General features: G+C 57.4%; 1 protein-coding gene across 2 annotated transcripts in view; it reads right to left on the reverse strand.

The window, feature by feature from the left end:
• The window catches only part of MSI2 (musashi RNA binding protein 2), a 424,558-nt gene that overhangs the window by 23,389 nt on the left and 381,608 nt on the right, over nucleotides 1–19,561 (reverse strand). For both annotated transcript variants that reach the window (XM_075561554.1, XM_075561553.1), the window contains exon 11: nucleotides 6,333–6,398. In XM_075561554.1, the coding sequence (XP_075417669.1) occupies nucleotides 6,333–6,398 (66 nt within the window). The remainder of the gene's footprint in view (nucleotides 1–6,332; nucleotides 6,399–19,561) is intronic.

A 19,561-nucleotide genomic window follows, 5' to 3' on the forward strand; every position in this document is an offset into this window, starting at 1 on the left:
AGGCTGTGCTCAGAATTCCTAAGCTTGGCAGAAATGCCAGGAGCTGTGAGGTTCCATTCAGGGTTTCACCCCATGTGTACTTACAGTTGCCATGGGGCTTCCCAGGCACCCCAGTGTCCCCACCTGGTCTCTCTGTCCCCCTCTGTTATAGCTTACCAGTTCTTTCCCGGGCAGCCTGAGAGGCAGGCTGAGCTGTGTCCTGACTGCAGAGAGCTACACTGATTTAAATGACCATTAACATTCTCCCACTCCACTCGCTTCAGGATGAGCTTACACTTAAGCCTGGCCTTCAAGGCGAGTCACTAATTGCACTAGAGTTGATTTATCAAGTCCACACTATTTCTATTACAAAATTATTGATTAGAGCTGCTGTATTTTGTCCTCGGCAGGGTTGGTCTCAGCTCTGGGAGAGCGAATGGAGGTGAGGGTCGGGAGCGGGCGGCTCCGTGCATGATTATCAATTCACTGGTGGCTCTCTGTGGTCCAAGTCCTGGCTCTCCCAGTTTCCCAGAGGGGCCGTGCCACCCCTGTGGGCGCTGGAATGATGGAGGGGCTGCCCAAGCAGAGAGCTGCATTTTTAGCCTGGCACATGGACTACAGTATGAATGTTTTTCCATGGCCAGGGTGGGCACCCGGTCTTTTTTTTTCTGAAAAGAAGGTGGTAGGCCAAATAAGTTTGGGAACCTACACCCCGAAATGAACCAAGTACTGACAAACTGGCAAACAGGATGTTTGCGCCTGCAACTCAAGGCTGAGCATGGAGGTGCATGCTCACGGAGGCCCTTCCAGAAAGCTGACTGGCTGCCACAGCTGTGCTCACGGGCTACACATTGGCTGGCCCCTGGGCTCCTGCGCTTCCCTGGCTGCAGGGCCACATGTGTGCCTTCCTTCCAAGGGACAGGTGTTCCTATCACTCTGCCCATAGGGGGCCCAGGCTCTGGGATACCAGTCTCAGAGGCTGCTGGCCCACAGGAGGCTGAAGGAGGGGGAGAAGGCTTTGCTGTAGCACCCCCCTGCCGATTTCTCTGGACTACGGATCCTGCTGGTTGCTCCCCTTTTCCCCCCGCCCCCCGCAAAGCCACCTTTAGAACAAAGGGCACACAGTGAGCCATCTGCTTTTTTCAAGGAAGCCGACAGTGGTCACTTAGGGGCCAGAGAGCAATGCGCTGTGGGTAACAGGGGTGTTCAGAAGTGAAGACTCGGTTCCCAGGTCACTGAAGGGGAGAATGGTGGTCTGCCCAGCCCTCCAGCTGCAGGACACGCCCTGCTATCCCAGCACAGCACAGCCCTGAAAGAGGCAGTGTCCTTGAAGCCTGAGTGGGCAGGGCGTGGTGCTGCCCAGGGGCTCTTCTCCTCCCACGCTTTCTCTTCTGGATCACTTCCCTGATCTGAATTTTATTTTTGCTCATTGAGCCTATGGGAACACGCACTCTTAGGAATTCGTTCTCTGAGCAGAGCGCAAGCCAGTATTTAGGCCAGTGGGAGGGGGTTTCCTGAGCTCTCTGCCTGCCTGCCTTCCTCACCGACCCCACCCAGGGTCAAGGTGCAGACCCAGCAGGCCTGGTGTCCCAGGCTTCTCCCAGTCTCTCTGCCAGGGCCCGAGTGACCACGTCCTATCAGGCCGACTGATGTCTCCACCGTGCTGTGTGTCTTCCAAAGCACCGGGCGCCTCTCTGCTGAGCTGCCATTCCTCTCGGGCACTGTTTGCTCCCCAAGGCCTTTACGGATTCTGGACCTCTTCCCGGGCTCCATCTCCGGTAAAAGATGGACTCCCCCCACACGGCTGAAGGCTGCCCGTGTCCTCCAGTAGCTCATGCATGCAGGCATGGCTCAGAGAGCTGCCAACCCCCCTGATTGCCTACAAACAACCAGGTGAAGGAGGCAACACCTGACAACTCTTAAAGATCCAGATGCTTCAAACGGGCTCCGGCACTCCCTCCTGGCTTATTGTCATGGATGTCGGGAGGACAGTGTCTACAGGTGAGTGACTGTGACTCAGAGCCGAGGACAGGGCCTGCAGGACCCCTCCTTCCTTGCCGGGGAGATGGAAGAACACTGTAGTATCCCTCCCGCCCCATGTGTTTCCTCCCAATCTCAGAAAGCAGTGCCAATGATCTCCAACCCAGCAAGGTCATCATGTTTGGCCTGCTCACCCCACGCCCTTGAGAGCCCGTCTAGCCGCAGGGACACGCACCAGCACGCACCAGGACCAAACGCACCCCCCACCCCGGTCTGCGGCCCAAGCACTTAGGTCTCATGCCTTCTTCATCACGCCTCGCACGCCCATCCGACCCCATGGAGTGGGCCTTGTAGACTGGCGATAGGGCTGCCACGCGGACTCACTGGGAGCTCACGGAGGACTCAAGGAGAGGGTCTTGGAGTGGCCCTGCGGCTGGGTCTTACGCAATAAGGAAAGATCCGCTGGGTCCAAGAAAAATACGAGGACGCCAAGAACAAGGAAGAACGCTGAGGCTCCTTCTAACCCTGTTGTTTTGTTCTCTTTCGTGTTGGGCACCGGCTACAGAGATCTCTGTTAAGGAGGCTGGAGCTGAGGGAGGTGACCCGGTTCTGGACTGGGGGAACAGGGAGTGTGAGGGGAGGTGGTGGTGGCTGATGACGAGAACATGGATCCAAGCCCCTTGGCAACATTGAACCATGGAGTCCCTTCGCTTCCTGTCCCCTGTCCCCCTCCATGCTCTCCTGCAGACAGCCCTGCCGAGCCGTGGAGCCCCTGTAATATCAACTCAACAATGCATGTTCCACAACTACTGCTACAGCTACCGGAACATCGACTACAGTGCATGCATTGGGTCAGTCCCACAGAGACATACAATCTAAGAACAGGCAGGGAGGTGTGAAATGTTTTACTGGACAACAGGTGTTTTGGCGTTGTAACTAATAGGAGGAATAATAAAAACAAATAAACGAAAGTGTACAAAAAAAAGGAAAAAGACATTTCTCGAGAGTTGGGTATGAGTTTGTTTCTTGGAGTGTTTCATCTGAACAAGCAAAAACATGCAAACTAGCTGGTACCAACAGGAAGCTGGACACTGAGAGAGGGTTAAGAGGGGTGGACAAACCTTCCCGCTGAGCGTGCTCAGTAGAGTGTTTGAGAGGAGGTGTGCAGATCCTAGTGTAAGAGAGGCGGGGATGTGTGCCTCAGAGACACGCTCACCGCAGCCCCAACCAGGCAAGAGAAAAGACAACAGAAACGTAACTGCTCACTCGCACCGCACCATCAGGGAGCCGCGGGGGAACGCTGGCAAGTATAAAGTACAGTAAGGGGTCCTGGCTGGGGCCGGAGATGGGGTGGGGGCTGGGGTGGGGTGGGGCAGCAGGGGGCCCCAGAGCGCTAAGTTTGCTACACCGACCCACCTGGGAGCCCCCCCACCCCCAGGATTCAAAGAGCCTTCGAGCGTACACGGCTCCCCTCCCGTGGGGGTGGGGGAAGGTGGGGGTGGTGGGAGTTGGGGTGGTGAGACGTGATGGGGTACTGGAGCTGGATGAGCACGATCAAAATAAACAAACTTCTAGACTGAGCACAAGAAAAGATGGCATCTCAAGCTACCGGGTGAAGGTGAACGGAAAGTGACTCCTGAGAGTGAAGTGATCGAGGAGGCAGCCGGGACCTCCCCGCACCCCCCTGGGGGGGGGGGTCACCTGAGCCCTGCTCACCTCAGGTCCAGGATGGATTAGGGGAAGGTGGCGGCAGAGCTAAAGGGCTCTTGGGTCCCCCTGTCCCCACACCACACCCCTGCCACAAACACATTGCCAACATGAGCCAAGCCCAGACTGCCCGCCTCCCCCGCCCCCTGTCACTGTCCAGCAGTCATCAGAGAAGGAGACTAGAGCTGCTAGAACCACATGACAATGAAAGGCGACAAAGGGACTTCCACAGATTGCCAGACCCACACCCAGCCTGTGAGCCCTGGGGTCAGAGGCCACTCTGTATCTTACTAGCTGGACCCACCTACTGACTGGGTTTCTCATGCCCCAAGCCCAAGGGCGAGACCCAGGAAAGTCTCCTTGACTCACGAGCCTCCCAGCTCAGGCTGCAACTGAGTTCTGACAGGCCTCCAGCTGCCCTGGGAAGGACGTGGGGTGGGTCGGGCCGGGTGGCCCGAGATGGCGACTGGTCATGGGCTGCCAGGGCAGCTTGGCTGCCAGGCTCAGAGTCCAGACCCTTTTCTAGAGGGAGAGCCCAGGATAGACCCTTCATGCCAAAACGGGCTAAAGAAAGGCAGAGGTTATCCTGCCATGACCCACAGGTGGGAGCCCTACGTAGGATTGGTGCACACTCTGTACATGGGCCGTGTCCCAACTGAGGTAGTACAGTTACATCATTGTCAGAGACCCACCCGAGCCCCTGACCCTCAGGCAGCCGGGGAGGGAGGGGTTTAGCCTGCATTCTGACCCTCAGGCAGTACTGTGGGGGGGTATCCTACACCCTGACCCTCAGGAAGCTCTGTTGGGGGGTAAAACTGCACCCCTTATCCTCAGGCACACTGGGGGGTTATCCTGCACCCGACCTTCAGGCACACCGGAGGGGTTGTTAGCCTGCACCCCTGACCCTCAGACAGCTCAGTTGGGGGAAAATCCTGCACCCTGACCCTCAGGCAGCACTGGGGGGAGGGGTGTGGGCCCCTCAGAGAGGAGGACTCCTGAATATGATTCACTAACAGTGCAGCAATGAACATGGCAGCCCTACAATGGCCCCAGGGAGGCTTCGCCCAGATGGAGATGGTGGCAAAGCAACCCGCGGAGCGGGAACATAAAGATGTGTGGCTGGAGATGGGTCTGACCTTGGCGGTTAGGAGTTAGAATGGGGTGGGGTCTCCCGAGTGTCTCTGAGGTCCCAGGGCGTGGGTGGTGGTGGCGGGAGAGGGCAGAGAGGGGTGGGGGTACTGCTCTCAGACTCGGAAAGAACCCCATGCTGTCCTTTAAACTTGCCATGAAGTCAGGGAGGCCCGGGGGGGTGGGGAGAGAGGCAGGGTTAGTTTTGGGGTTAAAGCTTAGTTTCATAATCCAAATCATACAGAGAATGGCACCGCACAAGAGATCCACCACCCAACACACTTGACACGTCTCAAGACGGTTCGGTTTCTCCCCCCACCCCCCGCCCCACCAGGCACAGGACCAGTCTCATGGGGGAGGGGGGACAAGTCCACAGAAGCGCTGAGTTAAACTGAATGGAACTGGGGAGCTCAAGGCAGTGGTGCCGCTATACCCCTGCCCCCAGGGCCTGCCGGGTCCCCAGGGCCACTGGCCAGAGGATGGGCGGAGCCTTGGGAGGAGGAGGTAAAGGGTGCCCAGCTGCCCACACAGCCCTCTGGCCAACTGGCCCTCAGCAGCCCCCTGGGAATGCCCTGGTCCCTTCCTAATAAAACCCTCTCAGCCAATTCTGGGGTGGGGTCCTTTGTAGCTCCGAAGCAGTACCAGTTTGCATGGAACGGATTTGACTGCTGTTTTCTAATGGGCCTCACACTGTGCCAGCTTCTCATCACCCTGGGCAAGGGTGTTTGGCAGTTATCCTCTGGTTCCCGCACTAGCAACTCCCGCCCCGGGCTCAGGACACTAGCTCTCCTGGGACGCTCCGGTGTCCTGCTCACGGCTGCGGAGAGCTGCAAACCATCACCACTCGGCTGGCTTCGGCAGGCACGGAGGCCAGGCTGCAGGAGGGAGCTGGGCCACAGTGGAGGCCTGCTTGCCCACCAAGGCAGGGGGCACTTGGGATCAACGGGTGGTAGCTCAGCCAGACCTCACAGTGCCTGTGAGGCGCTGCAGGCCCCCCCCCCCCCGTCCCCATTGAGATGGGGAGATGGACAGGCCGGGAGGAAAAAACATCAGTTCCTAGGCACTGCCTAGTCTCTGCTAAGGGTCCCGGGGGCTCCATATGTTCCCAGGGGTGGGGGTGGGTGTGGGTGTGGGTGTGGGTGAAGCAGCCCACTCATTGAGGCCCGGCTTGCCCAGATCCACTCACCCCCTGCCAGGGGCAAGAGGAGGCCCCTGGGGTGGTCATTGGCCTTCCTTCTCACAGCCTCAAGCCAATCTAGCTGAGCCAGAGGCCCAAGGAAGGGGGCTTTATGAGCCAGGAGAAGGCAGGAGAGCAAGGGCCCAGGGATCCCCGAATCCGGGGGCCCCTGAGTCAAAAAGAAGTTCCGTTTTCTCTTTAAACCGAGATGATGGTCATCTGCCTTTGGTTTGCAGCCCGTGGCTGAGCCTGCCGGGAGCGGAGTGCTGGGCAGATGCAGCCACACAGATCCGACAGGGCCTTCACCTTCCCCTGCACCTGGGGCATGCCTGGGAGCCGCCTGGCCCGCACACCTTCCTACCTGATCCTCTCGCTGCCGCCACCGCCGCCGCTGCCACGGGTCCATAAGCGGCCGCCGCCGGGAAGCCTTGCAGGAGAGAGAGAAGTGGGTCAGGAGCTGTCCTCCCAGGGCCAGTCCATGCCTGCCTCCCAGCCACCCCCACAGACTCAAGACAAAAGCAGGAAGAGGGGGCCGGAGGGGCGGGGGCTGTCATAAGTCAGCTTAGAGGAGGGACACACATCAGTGGCTCTCAGGCTTCTAGAAGGCACAGCACATGCTGAAGTGTGCTAGATTCTAGCGCCCTGGTCACAGCCCTGGAAGCAGGGGCTGGGAGGCTCCGCAGAGGGAGCAATGCTAGACTGCAGGAAAGAAGTGAGTGTCCCAGGCCCTGCTGACCCTGAGCTCCCAGAAGAGGATTCCCCAGGGGCTGTCCACAGAAGGGCCAGCATGGCTGGACCTGCCTGCTGAAGGGGTCCCGGCTGGGTGCTAGTGCTCAGGCCTGACCCCCAGGCAGAAAGAAAGCCCCTGAGGTGGCCTTGTGACAATGGCTGGTGACACTGGTCGTGAGGCAGCTCTCTGAGGCCCTGGAAGTCTCCTCCTGGCCACCCAGTCTCTAAGCTCTGAAAACTCCAAGTCAGGACCCCAAGCCTGCAATACAAGGGCCGAGCCGTGGGGGCCGGCTCAACACCACACGGAGCTGGCTCATTAGGTGCAGCCCTGGGACCGTGTCTGCTCTCCGGAGAAACAGCAGTGAGGATGTAGGTTTGAGCCTGCGGGGGTGGAGCACCTTAGACGGGGCCAGCAGCGGATTTGGGGCAGAAACCCCTGGGTGTCCTTGTTCAAAGGCGTGCTAAGACAGGCAGCACGAGGCAGCAGGGCTGCTTGCTGTCCCCGCAGCCGGGCTCCATCAGGCAGACTAGGAGGGCTCATAGCCCCCGCCCCCTCCCCCACCAGCTCTCCAGGTAGATTTACGCAGGCCTGACCTCAAGACCTGTTTCCACTGACTGCTATGCCAGGGCTAGCTGCCAACATGAGAAACAGCCCCCGACAGCTGCCTACCTTGAGCCATGAAGCCGTTCAGAAGAGGAACTTCTACAGGACAAGACCAGGGAAGACAGGAGGCAGGAAGGGCAAGAGCAGTAGGAGACAGAAAGGAGACAGAGAGATTCCCAAACCCCAAACAGAGCAGACTAGAAGCCCGCTAGACTCTAAGACTACTACTGTCCTAGCTACGCCGACTACTACGGGAAAGGGTTTCAAAGGGACTCTAAAAAGGTCAGGCTAAGCTACTTAAAAACGCCAATGAAAAGAGACATACTTGCATTTAAATATGGTAATAGGGCTGTTGAAGAGGGGAGGGAAAAAAGATCCAGGTGAAATCAATGTCCAGCTTGTCCCTGACCATGGGACCTTATCTCCCCAGAGCCCAGGGAGCCACTCCCTTTCCCCAGGGGGCAGCCGGGGGTCCCGAGGGAGATCAAAGGAAGAGACCCCAACACCAAGTCCTGGCCCACGTCTTCCAGGCAGGTCCTGGGCCCTGGAGCTGTGGTGCTGGAGGAAGCAGCTGAGGAAATAAGGAAGGAGCCCCGTTATTGCTCACTGCCCCGCCCTTGGCACACTCGGTCTCCCCATGCCGGGCGCAAAGCTAGCAGTGATGGGAGCGAGGAGGGGGTGTGGAGGGCAGGAGGAGGACCCCGCTGCTCGTCTTATTCTCCTACCAGGTGTTTAAAACACAGTTTCCTTGGAAGCATGGAAAGGTGGTGGCAATAGGGGAGAGGGTGACGGAACCACAAAGGGGACTTGAGGCAAAAAAATGACTCCTTAACCAAAGGTCCATTTTCCTGGAGTGGAGAGCTTTTTGGAAAGAGCATCTCAGAGAGAGGGAAAGGGAATAAGAGTAACAAAAAAACTTATCCAGGAAAAGAAATCCACTCCTTAATCTCAGACAAGGGCTTCTTCTAGAGACACTGCCCAGGGCTGTGATTTCATCTCGACCATCACAGCCAGGAGGATGGGTAGAAGCAGCTGGGGCCAGGGGACCAAGAGCCACCCATCCGCCCCTGACAACAGATCTAGGCCCCAGGGGCCATTCCAATACTGCATGGGGTCTCTGCCCGAGACACCTGGACCACGGCCCCAATCCGCACCACCACCACCCCCAGCTTCCTCCTTGAGTCTAGTCTGATCAGAGGGAAGGGGACAGTACTGCCCACCCCGACTCCTGACCCAGAGATTCCTGCCCAGGCCTCCTGGCTGCCTGTCCCCTGGCTACCCCAAGTGTGTTCTCCTTGTGATCTGCAGCTGGCTTGTGAGAGGGGCAGGCACAGACCCAGGCAAGGGGTACAGTTGTATAATGGGGTGCAGGTGGGGCTGCCCCAACTGGAGGTTGGCAGAGGGCCAGAAGACCGTGAGGTCAGCAGGCCGGCACTGGACCCTGGTAGAAACCACTCCTCTCAGGGCTGGGCCAGGAAAGGAGGAGAAGCCTTCCAGTGTGTGTGAGCATTCACCCCAGATCTGGAGGAGGCTGGGGATCCCTATGGAGACACCCCTGGGGACCTGCTCTCACATCATTTTTGAAGGGCGAGGGGATCTGGGTGGTCAAGTCGAGAAGGCGCCTGCCTGCCTGGAGGTCTGAGGACAGAGCTCTTGCTGGGGCTGAGGCCCTAAGGCTCATCAGCACCTGCAGCGACTCTGACACCCACTGCCTGGACTGGGGGATGATCATCTGCTAATGGGTTTAGGCCATCTTAGCTCTAGCAAGTGGGAGCCTGCTACGAATGGAGCCATGCTCCAGAGCCCTGTTCTCAGTCAACGGCAGCTCTGCTGCCCCTCGGGATAACAGAAAGATCACCGGACTTGCATCCTGCCCAGGTAGGCCCTGCCTCACTGTGTCACCCGGGCATGGCCACGTCACTTCTCTGAGCTGCATGTAACTCCTCTCAACTACAAGATTAGGCCACGCAGTTGCCCAAGTCCATTGGCCTCTGTCCCTGAGAGTAAGAAGCCCAAGTCTCCCCCAAAAGTCCCAGCTTCTGGGGTCGGTGTGCACAGGAAAAACTGTCACCATGCCCCCATCCCATTTCAGAAGAAGAGGCGACCTGTCTTGGGAAACTTTTAGAGCTATGCCATCTTGGACTGGCTAGGAGTCAGTGGTGTTGGGGGTTCTTTTGGTTGGGGACGCGGATGCTCCCAAGCCTAGTGTTTGTTGCTTCGGCGGTACTTATGGAGGCACCAAAGGCATTTGTACGAACACATCCTATTTCTCTTGCTGGGCAATAAACTCTGCTAAGGCAGGGACCGAGTCACGCGTGCGCTTTAGGACCCAGCCACACAGGGGACTTGCAAGACGCACCCGCTGAGGGACTCGGGGGGCCCCTGCTGCAGCAGCAAAGCCAAGGCAGGAGGCCTTGTTCTATGTGAACGGCAACAGAAATGTGCCCACAGGCCTGGCGGCCCCTCCAGTCCCGAGATCCTCCAGCCCAGGGAATGCAAACCAGATGCGCCCAGAGCCGGGCCAGGCACAGAAACCACCCAGTGGGCTGTTCCGGAGTGTGGCAGGCAGGCGCCCTGCTCTGGTGTTGACACATGTTGGAATCACCACTCCGGTCTGGGCCCCACCTCCAGCCATTCGGGGTGCAGCCTGCTCGCCAAGTGATCCCGGTGTGCAGCCAGGCTGGAGGGCCTTTCCCACGTGTGTTTCTTTTGACTGCTGCTTTAACGAAGCCCAGTCGCAGCGCACGGCTCTCACAGCCACTGCACAGCTGCAAGAGGGCAAGGCCAGCCTCAAAGTCCACCGGCAGGTCTCAAGCTTGTGACTAGCCCATCCTCAACCAGCTCCAAACTTTCTACTCAGAGTGGAGGTCCTCAGGTCCTCACAAGGCCCCACCTCACCCCCCGGGTCCGCCAGAGCGGGGCGGGGGCGGGGGGGCGGAGAAGCCCAGGTCTCTGCGGCTTCAGCCAACCCGCCAGCCAGCTGCGCTAGAGGCACCTGATTGATGTCGACCCCACGGAGTTTCCAGTGGCTGTGAGCTTTCAGAAGGCCTCTCTCGGGAGATGCCTCTGAGTGGATTTGAACTGCCAAACTCTGGGTTTTAACAGTCGCCTGCTCTCCGGTTGGTGCCACCCAGGGATCCTGAAGCACAGTGTGGGCAAGGGGTCCCTGCCCGTGACCAGCACTGCCCAGCCCTGCCTGTGAACTGGTACATGAATCATCTACCCCCACCCCGCCGGCCCGGTCAGCAGATGCTGGCCACAGGTGGACACTGGGGGCTCAGCTACTTCCTATTCTGTCACCTTGGAGGCCCCTCTGTGCCTCTCAGAGAGGGGATGAGAGGACTCTGGAGTTCCTACCACCCCCTCAGGGTGTGATTCGGGGTGGGGGGAAATCTCAGTGGTGAGCATTCCGGGCCCCACACACATCCTGCCTGCTGGAAGGCCGCCTAGCAACTTCTATAGGTGGTTAAACCGGCTCAGCTAAGCCCAGTGCTGCCTTACAGAACCCAAACACGACCAGAGAGACCGCCAACAGAAGAAACCGTCACCCAGAATGTAGGAAATACGTCCTAAGAGTTTGGAAATGCTGCCATCTGTCATTCTGGCTGGCCCAGGGATCTCCCACCTCCTGGGCAGGCCTGCCTGGTGGGCGAGGGAGGCTCTATGAAGGGGGGGGGGTCCCTGAAGCAGAGAACGGGGGCAGATGCTGCCGTGGGGGGAGGGCGGGAGAGATGGAGGGCACATTTCTGACTCAGCGGCCGAGGAGGGTGGGGGAGGCGGGGGGGGGCAGAGCAGAGTTGCCCCTTCAGATTTCTGGGGCTGTAAACCTTTACAGACGCAGACCATTAAGGAGTGGCCGGCGGCCTTGATCAGCTGGCCTTCTGGTCAGCAGGCAAGTACTTAACCATTGTGCCACCAGAGGGCCTGATGAGGACGAACCATCGATAGCAAAAGCATATGTGATCAAATGTCTTTCCTTTGAAGGAAGCTGTGCTCCTGGCACTCAACACTGGCATCATGTGTCCACACGCCGGTTCAGGGGCAACCTGATCTGCTGCACTGCTAACTGTAAGGTGAGCGGTTCTAACCCACCAGCCGCTCCACCGGGTCAATGAGGCTGTCTGCTCCCAGAAAGGTGTACAAGCTCCCACCCCTATGGGGGTGGGGCTGGGGCTACGAGCCAGTCTCAACTCAACAGCAGTGGGCTTGGTCTTGGTTTTCACTGGCGGTGCGAGTGTGTTTCAGGAATGCCCTGGTGGTGCAGTGGGTTATGTCGGTGGTTTGAGCCCCACAGCTGCTCTGAGGGAGACAGACGAAGCTCTCTGCGCCCATAAAGATGCACAGTCTCAGAAGCCCCACGGAGCAGCTCTGTTCTGTCCTCCCCTGCATTGGAATGGATTCGGTGGCTGTGGGTTTCCCACTGCAATCCTGTCACTGCTTGAGGTCCCCACCTTGGCTTGCTGTGGAGCATCCCCTCCCCCAGGGACTGAGGGGAGGGGCAGCTGCTGAGCAAGGGGAGGGTGGAGGAAGTGCTCCCTGCAAGCCCGGGCCTGGGAGGCTGCAGCGAAAATAACAGTCATTTGGACACTGGCAAATGTCCCTCTCGAGAGGAAGGCGGGGGTTGGAACACAGAGGCCAGGCCTGCCTGCCTTCTGGGAGGAGCAGGGGTGGTGGATGCCAAGCCTTGTCTCTGGGTCCTACTCCATGCCGAAGGGGAGAAGCGTGTGGGGTCAAGTGCCTACGAGTGCTATCAGCTCGGCGGGGGCATGGCACCCAGACGGCCAGGGTCATCTTTGATGCAATTGCTGTGGAGCTTAATTTGGAAAACCGACAGCAGCAGCCACGCTTTCAGACATTTCAATGGAGACACTGGGATGATGCTGGGCACGGCCAACCTCCGCCTGGCCCAAAGGGTTTGTGGGAGTAGGGAGCGGCAGTCAGGGAGCACCCTGGAGTCCAGGAGGGGCAGGGCCTGGCTGCTCCCCACCTCGAGAACCCTTGGGTCCATTTGAGTCTTCCCTTAAAGAGGCATGCTCCGGCTTGGGAGGGGGTGTTGGGGTCAACCCAGCTCTGACTGTGGGGTATGGAAGGCAAAAGAGAGGGCAAGCCCTTCATGAGTGGCCCCCTCTCCATCCCCTGCAATCTGGCCAAACCCACAGCAAACACTCCACAGGCCTGCCTCCTGCCCCTGATCCTCCATTAGCTATTGTCCTTGGTCAGGGCTACATGCTGAAAACCCCGGGGAGCTTGGACAGACCCCCAGAGATGCCGAGATTCAGGCCCTGGGGTGCAGCCCTGAAAGCTCCCCAGCACAGCTCTTGGAGACACTCTCCATATGGGGGACCCGAACATGCCCTGGGGCCACCCCGCAGACCAGTGTCAGAGTGGTTCACAGCATCACGCGGATCCCCCAAAGTACCGCGCTCCTCTCCGACAACTCGGAAGAGAAGCCTAGGGCAACTAGATTCAGGGAAGGGAAGCACCAGAATGTGAACAGTGGGGAGGTTGCCACCTGTGGCGTGTACAGCCAATGCCACTTGGGACAGAATGTGCAGGAAAACATTGAATGGGAGACAGAACTGTTGTGTAACCCTTCACCCCAAACACAATAAAATAGTATCTAAAACGATAAAAAAAAAAAATAAATAAAAGCAGCAGTCCCTCCCTGGAAGACTCCTATGTGCAGCCGGAGCTCAGCAGGTCTGCTAATTGGGCCAGAGGCCTCTCTTGGAGACAGGTAGCAGAAGTTCTTTCGGGGATGATGGCCCAGTGCCCTTTCTACCAATCCCTTCCAACATCCCTCCACTCAGCAGGACGTCGGCACTGAACTGCTATCTGCACTCGGGCTCCCAATTTTTCCTGAGCACCCATTACGGGCCAAGGAGCCCCGGTGCACAGTCGTTACTCGTTGGGCTGCTAACTGCAAGGTCAGCGGTTCAAAATCAGCAGCCGCTCCGTCGGAGAAAGACGGGGCTTTCTGTTCCTATAAAGAGTGACAGTCTCAGAAATCCACAAGGGCTGCTCTACCTTGTCCTAAAGGGTTGCTATGAGTCGGCATCGCCATGTGGCAGTGACGTCCAGCACTGTTTGAAGTGCTGGAACCAGAGTGGTGACCAGGGCACACAGTCCCTGCCCCCTCGGAGCTGGCATTCCTTGGTCCCTGCGTGAAGACAGAGGCAGCAACTCGAAGATTCCAGAAGCTCGGCAGGGGTATCATTCTAAGTTCAAGGGGATGAGGCAAAGGCAGGGAGGTATTTCCAGGGCCATGACTGATCTAGCCCAGGGGTTGGCAAACTGGGGCCCTCGAGTGTCTGCGGGAGGTCCTTTTGATGCGCCCAAGTGGCTCTGAAGTGCAGTGGGAACATTTGAAAGGATCTTATGCAGACGACGGTTCCACTCATTTGTGACTACGTATTTAGGGCTCGAGAATAACTTTTAAGTTGTCGTCAGGAACAGCTCAAAAGTTTGTCCACTCCTGGGCTAGCCCAAAGGCCTGGCCACTTTGAGACCATTCAGCTGAACTCAAACCAGTTAAAGAAAAAGAAGAAAAAAGGCTGAGTGTGGTAGTTGTATAATCTGTTGTCAATTTGAGACTTAAGAGTGAAGGGATGGAGGTTAGCCTGTCAATCAGGTCTCAGGTTGATGACCTGATTTCGAGGTGCTAAGGAGAGAGATAGCTCGCTGGAGGCGGGACACATGCTCCCTCCATGCGGGACATTTCTTTGAACAAGGCACATAGATCTATGCTAGTGCCCTGAGCTGGTGGACCTACGTGGAGACCCACGCCTGCGCTGAGATGCTTCCACTGCCACTGGATCCACAAGACTTTCCACCCACTGGCTTGTGATCTTCCTGCATTCAGTGTCATTGCATGTGTTCATGTGTTGTGTGACTCTGAAGAGAACCTTATAGACTGGTATCGGGCATATGGGCTAATATTGGACTTATGGACTTGATCTGGACTGGGCTGGGATGTTTTCTCAATTGCTCTTGTCTATAAAGCTCTTTCTTATATGCATGTGTCTATGAATTGGTTTCTCTAGTCTACCCGGACTAACACACTGAGCTGGGCACTGGCTGGGACACAGATGACCAGGACTCTTAAAAGGCCTTTGGGTGAGGAGCCACCAGGCTGTGGCCAGGGAGCAAATCGTTGCCCAAGATTCCAGCTTTCCTTCATTCCGGGCCTGACCATCCCAGTGGGGGGGACTGGGCTGGCCAGGGGACCCACATTAGGAATGAGTGACACATCACAAGGGCCCTAGCAGTGGGGCCTGAACCAAGGAGGGCACTCTCTCAAGCAGGCTTCAGGGCCACCAAGGGTCACCGGCGCTCTTTCTGCATCCAGCCCTCACTGGCCCTTGCCAGCGGTCTGTAACTCCTGGACAGACAGATGGGGGACATCAGTCACACTGACCACACGTGTTTGCTCCTGGACAAGGAACTTGTCCAGAGCTAAGCAAGCCCAGACCACGGTTCCTAAGGAGACGCCAGCAGGCTGCGTTGAGGGTTTCTCCTTCCGTGTGCCCCTAGCCCGACTCCTAACAAATGCCGTTCCTGCCTCTGAGAAACCCTCCCTGCCACCGGGCTGCAGGACAAACCACACGTCTGACCTCCTCGTTCTTTCAGCACCCACGGATAGCCGACTGCTCAGGCCTGTTTCAGATATCCACCATTCTGCCTCTTCTCCACGGAGTCTCTTCCTGAGCCATTCTGAGCCCACCCTTGCTGTGGACCTCCGAACACACTCAGCCTCGCCGCAGTTTCGTTCCCCACGGCCTTTTCCAGCCCCCCCCCCCCCCCCGCAGCACCATTCCAAATACCAGTTCTAGGGTCCCTCCCACTCTCAGGCAGGGTAGGAATCCCCCAAGCCAGGAGCAGCCCAAGGCACACACTGACAGTGATTTGAAGGCACAAACCCAGGTTCAAATCTCACTGCCGACACTTACTGGAGACTCGGAGCCCAGGGCAGCCTGTCTCCTGTCTCAGTGAGACCTCCTGGGGTGGGGCGGGGTGGGGTGGGAGGTGAGGGACTGGGAAGCTTCCAGCAGATGGCAGCGCTGGGTGCTCAGCTGGGCGCTCCATCGTTCAGAGAGCGTGCCCAGAGTGCAGCCGTAGCTTTTGTTTCTATTTTTATTGTTACTGTCCACGGTGATGCGGGAACGGTCACGGAGCCGGGAAATCCCCTGGGTGCCTTCCTGTTCTAAAACCCTATTAATCTACACGGCATTTCGCATCCAAAGGGCTTTCAAAGATAACATTTGTGATGTGCTTGTGAGAGGAAAGGGGGAGTTTGAGTTGAAGTTCAAGTGCTAACTTTCACGGGGCTGTGTGGTGACAGGAAGCAGGGCGCCTGCAGGTGTAGCACAGAGTGGATGCAGGTCCCGGGACCCTGGTGAGCTATGCTTCCTGCCTCACCTGACAGTCTCCAGGGAGCCTCCTGCCCTGACCGCCACCCTTGGGCTTGTCCAACCTCTCCTGGCTCTAGGAATGGAGTCAACAGACCCCTCTGGGGCTTTCCATGTGAGGAGAGTCCCGCTTGCTCCTCTGCCCCCCAAGAAAGCTGTCTAAATAACAGGGCATGCATCCTGGTTCACCATGTGGCTGAGAACCCAAGGCAGGGCCCGTGGCCTGGCAGGTGTTGAAGGACAACGTGATGCACTACACCATGAAGGAGTGCTGGGCTGTTACAACAGATGACGTGCTCAAAGACATACTGAAGAGCTGGCAGTTCAAACCTGCTCAGGGGCAGCATGGAAGAAAGGCCCGACCACTCGCTCTGAAAGAGCACAGCCTTGAAAACTCTAGAAAGTGCAGGTTTACTCTGCAGCCTAAGGCGTTGGGCTTGACAGGGTAGCAGGTGGATGGATGGATGGATGGATGGATGGATAGATGGAAGGAGGGAGGGAGGGATGGATAGATGGATGATGTCAGAGAGTAAAGACAGGCAGAGGTTCAGGGAGAAAGTGCCTCTACCTGCTCCTGGCCTCACCTGACGCCCAGCGTGGCCCAAGGTCAGTCCTAGAGAATGGATAAAGACAGCCTGGAGAGGCCCTAAGTGGGCACCACTGAGGCCTGCCTCGACAAGACTCAGCTCAGTCAAGTATTGGGTCAGGTCAGAGCCACTGGGCATCGAAGGGCACCACAGGGCATGCCCACCCCTTCTTCCAGGAGTGGGTCATTCAGTGGTTTCTCCTAAGGCCCATGTCAAGGGACAGCCTTTTAAATTGAGGGTGTGGTCAGCTTCCTTGGTCCCCAGGCCCTGCCACGATTGCCGAGTCTGGGAAGAAGTGGATCTGACTTCCCAGTGGCAAACTGTTGCCCAGCTGTCCTGGCTTAGGCCATGGGACAGCATCTGCCCACATGTGGACAACAGAATCAACAGAGACTGGAACAGGTACTGTTCCCTCAATGTGGGAAACCCTTCCCTCTTCTGCCTGGCACGGACTTCTATTCTAGCTTCAAAACCCCACTCAGAAGTCACCCCTTTCTGATAGAGTTCCTGTCAGTAACCCCCTCCTCTGCACTCACTCATGTGGCTACAATCACACTCGTCAAACCACACTGCTGCACACCTGGCTAAATGTGGAAGATGCTCTCTGCTAGGCTCTGTCCCTCGGGAGGAGCTAGTCCGGGGAAGTTCCTGGTGGCCCTCTCCAGCATGCTGCGCGGAACACTCCCTCTTGCCTTGAGCGAAGGGACAGGGAGTCGGTGGGGTGATACCACTGGATGGGGTCTCTTGGAGCCAAGGCAGCCAAGCTGAGCTGGACTCTGGGTCATGTCCCTGCTTCATCTTTTCAGAATGGGGAGGAGAGAGGGGGCTGGAGAGGTTTGCCTCCTGAGCTGCTCTGTGGTACAAGCTGCCCCATGCTCAGGCCTGGCACTGCCTCTGCCTATAATTTCACACTCTACAAGCAATCTATGGGGGACTCTTCTTTTTTTTTAAGCCTCAGCCTTTGTCACTCGCTTTTGCTGATGGAAATTAAAACTGAAAGGCTTGAAGTCCGGTGATTAAGTTCCTGCTGGCAGAATTAATGGGGCCTTTGTGAGCCTGGTGGTACTAGGTCCCTAGGAAGCTGTCAGTATGGGCTGGGGGAAGGCAGCAGTCGTGGGGCTGTGGGGTCTGGTCGGTACTGGGCCTCTCAGCCCCCCAGGGAATGAAGCGTGAAACCACATCATGGCCTTTCTCCCTGCCACCCCAGGTGAGGCTGGCTGAACCCCTGGCTCGTGGTATGGAGTTGAGACCTCCCCCAACCCACCCCCCACCCTCGCCCAACAACCTTTGAGGCAGTGGGACAGGGCGTGGCTCTATCGCTGCCTTTGACAGAAGGCAAGTCCAAGGTCTGGGGATAGCCTTTCTCCCCAGCAACCTAGAGGCCAGTGCCGTCTCTGACTGCGTCATGCCATTTTTGTGCCCTGTTGTGACCAGGGGAGCAGAGCCCTCCTGGGGTCCTATTTTCCCTTCTTTCAAGCAAAGCAGCTTCCCGAGCCGCAGGAAGCGGGTTGAAAGTGCGACCCACAATTCTGGTCAGTTCTGATCGCTCTGATTCATTTCCACAAACATTTATTAAGTGTCTCTTAGGCCCCGACTCTGCTTTCATCTGGTAACAGTCAGCTCCCACCTGGGGGACACAGAGGCCCAGCCTGGCCACAGATCAGCTGTCCACACACCTGGCCCCTCCTCGGTTGAGATGGATGGCTGAATTTACCTCTCCATCTTTTTCAAAGCAGCAGGCTGGCTTTCTGGACTAAGCCTGCCTTTAAGATGCAAATGAGAGCCTAAGTCACTAGTGCACGCGGGCCAGGTGGTGTGGAAGTGGGCCGGCCACAGGGGGAGCTGGCTTGTGATTGCAAATCCCATCTAATCAGTGATGGGGTAATCTCCAGAGATGTGGCTGAAGGCACGTCGGCTAGAGGGCTGTGGGGGAACAGCTGTGGATGGGTGAGGCTAGGCAGTACTGGGTCGGGAGGGGGCCTTTCCCATAAAAGGACCTGTGTCTATTTATAGGGCTGCCTCAGGTAGCTGCTCATGGGTCTGAGTTGATGTCCGTATACCTGTGAAGCCAGCCAGCTTGCCCTGGTGTTTCGGGATAGGCTTCCCTACCAGGATCCCTGTGGCACAGTAGATTAATTGTTGGGGTGCAAATCACATGGTCGACAGTTCAAAACCACCATCTGCCCCTCGGGAGAAAGATGAGGTTTTCTATGCTCGTGAAGAGTCTCGGAAGCCCCCGGGGGCAGTTCTACCCCGTCCCACAGGATCACTGTGATTCAGAACTGACTCGATGGCAGGCAGGGAGCATCCCTACCAATGAGGAGTAAGCCACCACCCACTGGTGGGCTCTTTTCTGGAACTAGAGGCCACTGGAAGCAGTGGTCTGGGCAATGGCGGCTGAGCCCCAGAGGGAGGCCAGGAGCCCCTTAGAAACTAAAGCAGGCATTTAACTAGGATGAAGGCCAGCCTGGAGCATAGCGCTTCTCTGAAGAATGATGGGCCTGGGGTCAGACTGACAAGAACTGCTTGAAAGATTAGCTAAGAGGCTTAGGGCATGCTACCTACTGGGGCAGGAGAATTTGAAAAGGAGGGTAAGGATGGCTGCCCCCGCCCCAAGAATGTAATCAACATCCCCGGATGGTACCTGCAGATGTGTGTGTTCTGATGTGTACATCCGCAACAAAGAAGAAAAGAAGCGATTCAAGCAGGAAGAACAAACACACCACCTTGGGCAGGAGGAGGGAGTTGTGGAATCTCAATCTCTCTGGAGACAAGGAAGCCTCTGTCTCCCCGTCCACAATCCCACCCCGACTGGTCCACAGAGGATGGAGTGGGGTGCTCTCTCTCTCTCTCTCTGTCAGAAAGCTTGGAAAAAGCAGGGTGGGGTAAGACTGAGAGCATGATTTCTGAGAGCCACAACCAGGTCCCTCAACTCCTGGGGGGGTCCCTGCCCCCCTGACCCTTGGGTGGGCTGGTGCTTTTGAGGAAGGCAGGCCCCCACTCCCAGCATCCAAAGCCATCACTAAGCCAGCTGTGTCTCCTCTCTGGGTGCTTGGCAAACTGCCAACAAGTGCTCTGAGTGGTCAGGTCAGTCCCTGGACCTCCTGAGCCTCCCGTCCTGGCCTCTCTTCACTCAGCATGTCACATTTCAGATGAACCCTCAGGAAAAGATGACCCCTGGGCCCCGTCCACTAAGACCAGCTGCCTTCACGGAGGCTCACCTTGTAGCATGCTCGGCTGGTGGCGGGCTGCATGGGGTTTC

The sequence above is a fragment of the Tenrec ecaudatus genome, chromosome 10 (genome assembly GCF_050624435.1).
Source record: "Tenrec ecaudatus isolate mTenEca1 chromosome 10, mTenEca1.hap1, whole genome shotgun sequence".
Classification (NCBI taxonomy): domain Eukaryota; kingdom Metazoa; phylum Chordata; class Mammalia; order Afrosoricida; family Tenrecidae; genus Tenrec; species Tenrec ecaudatus.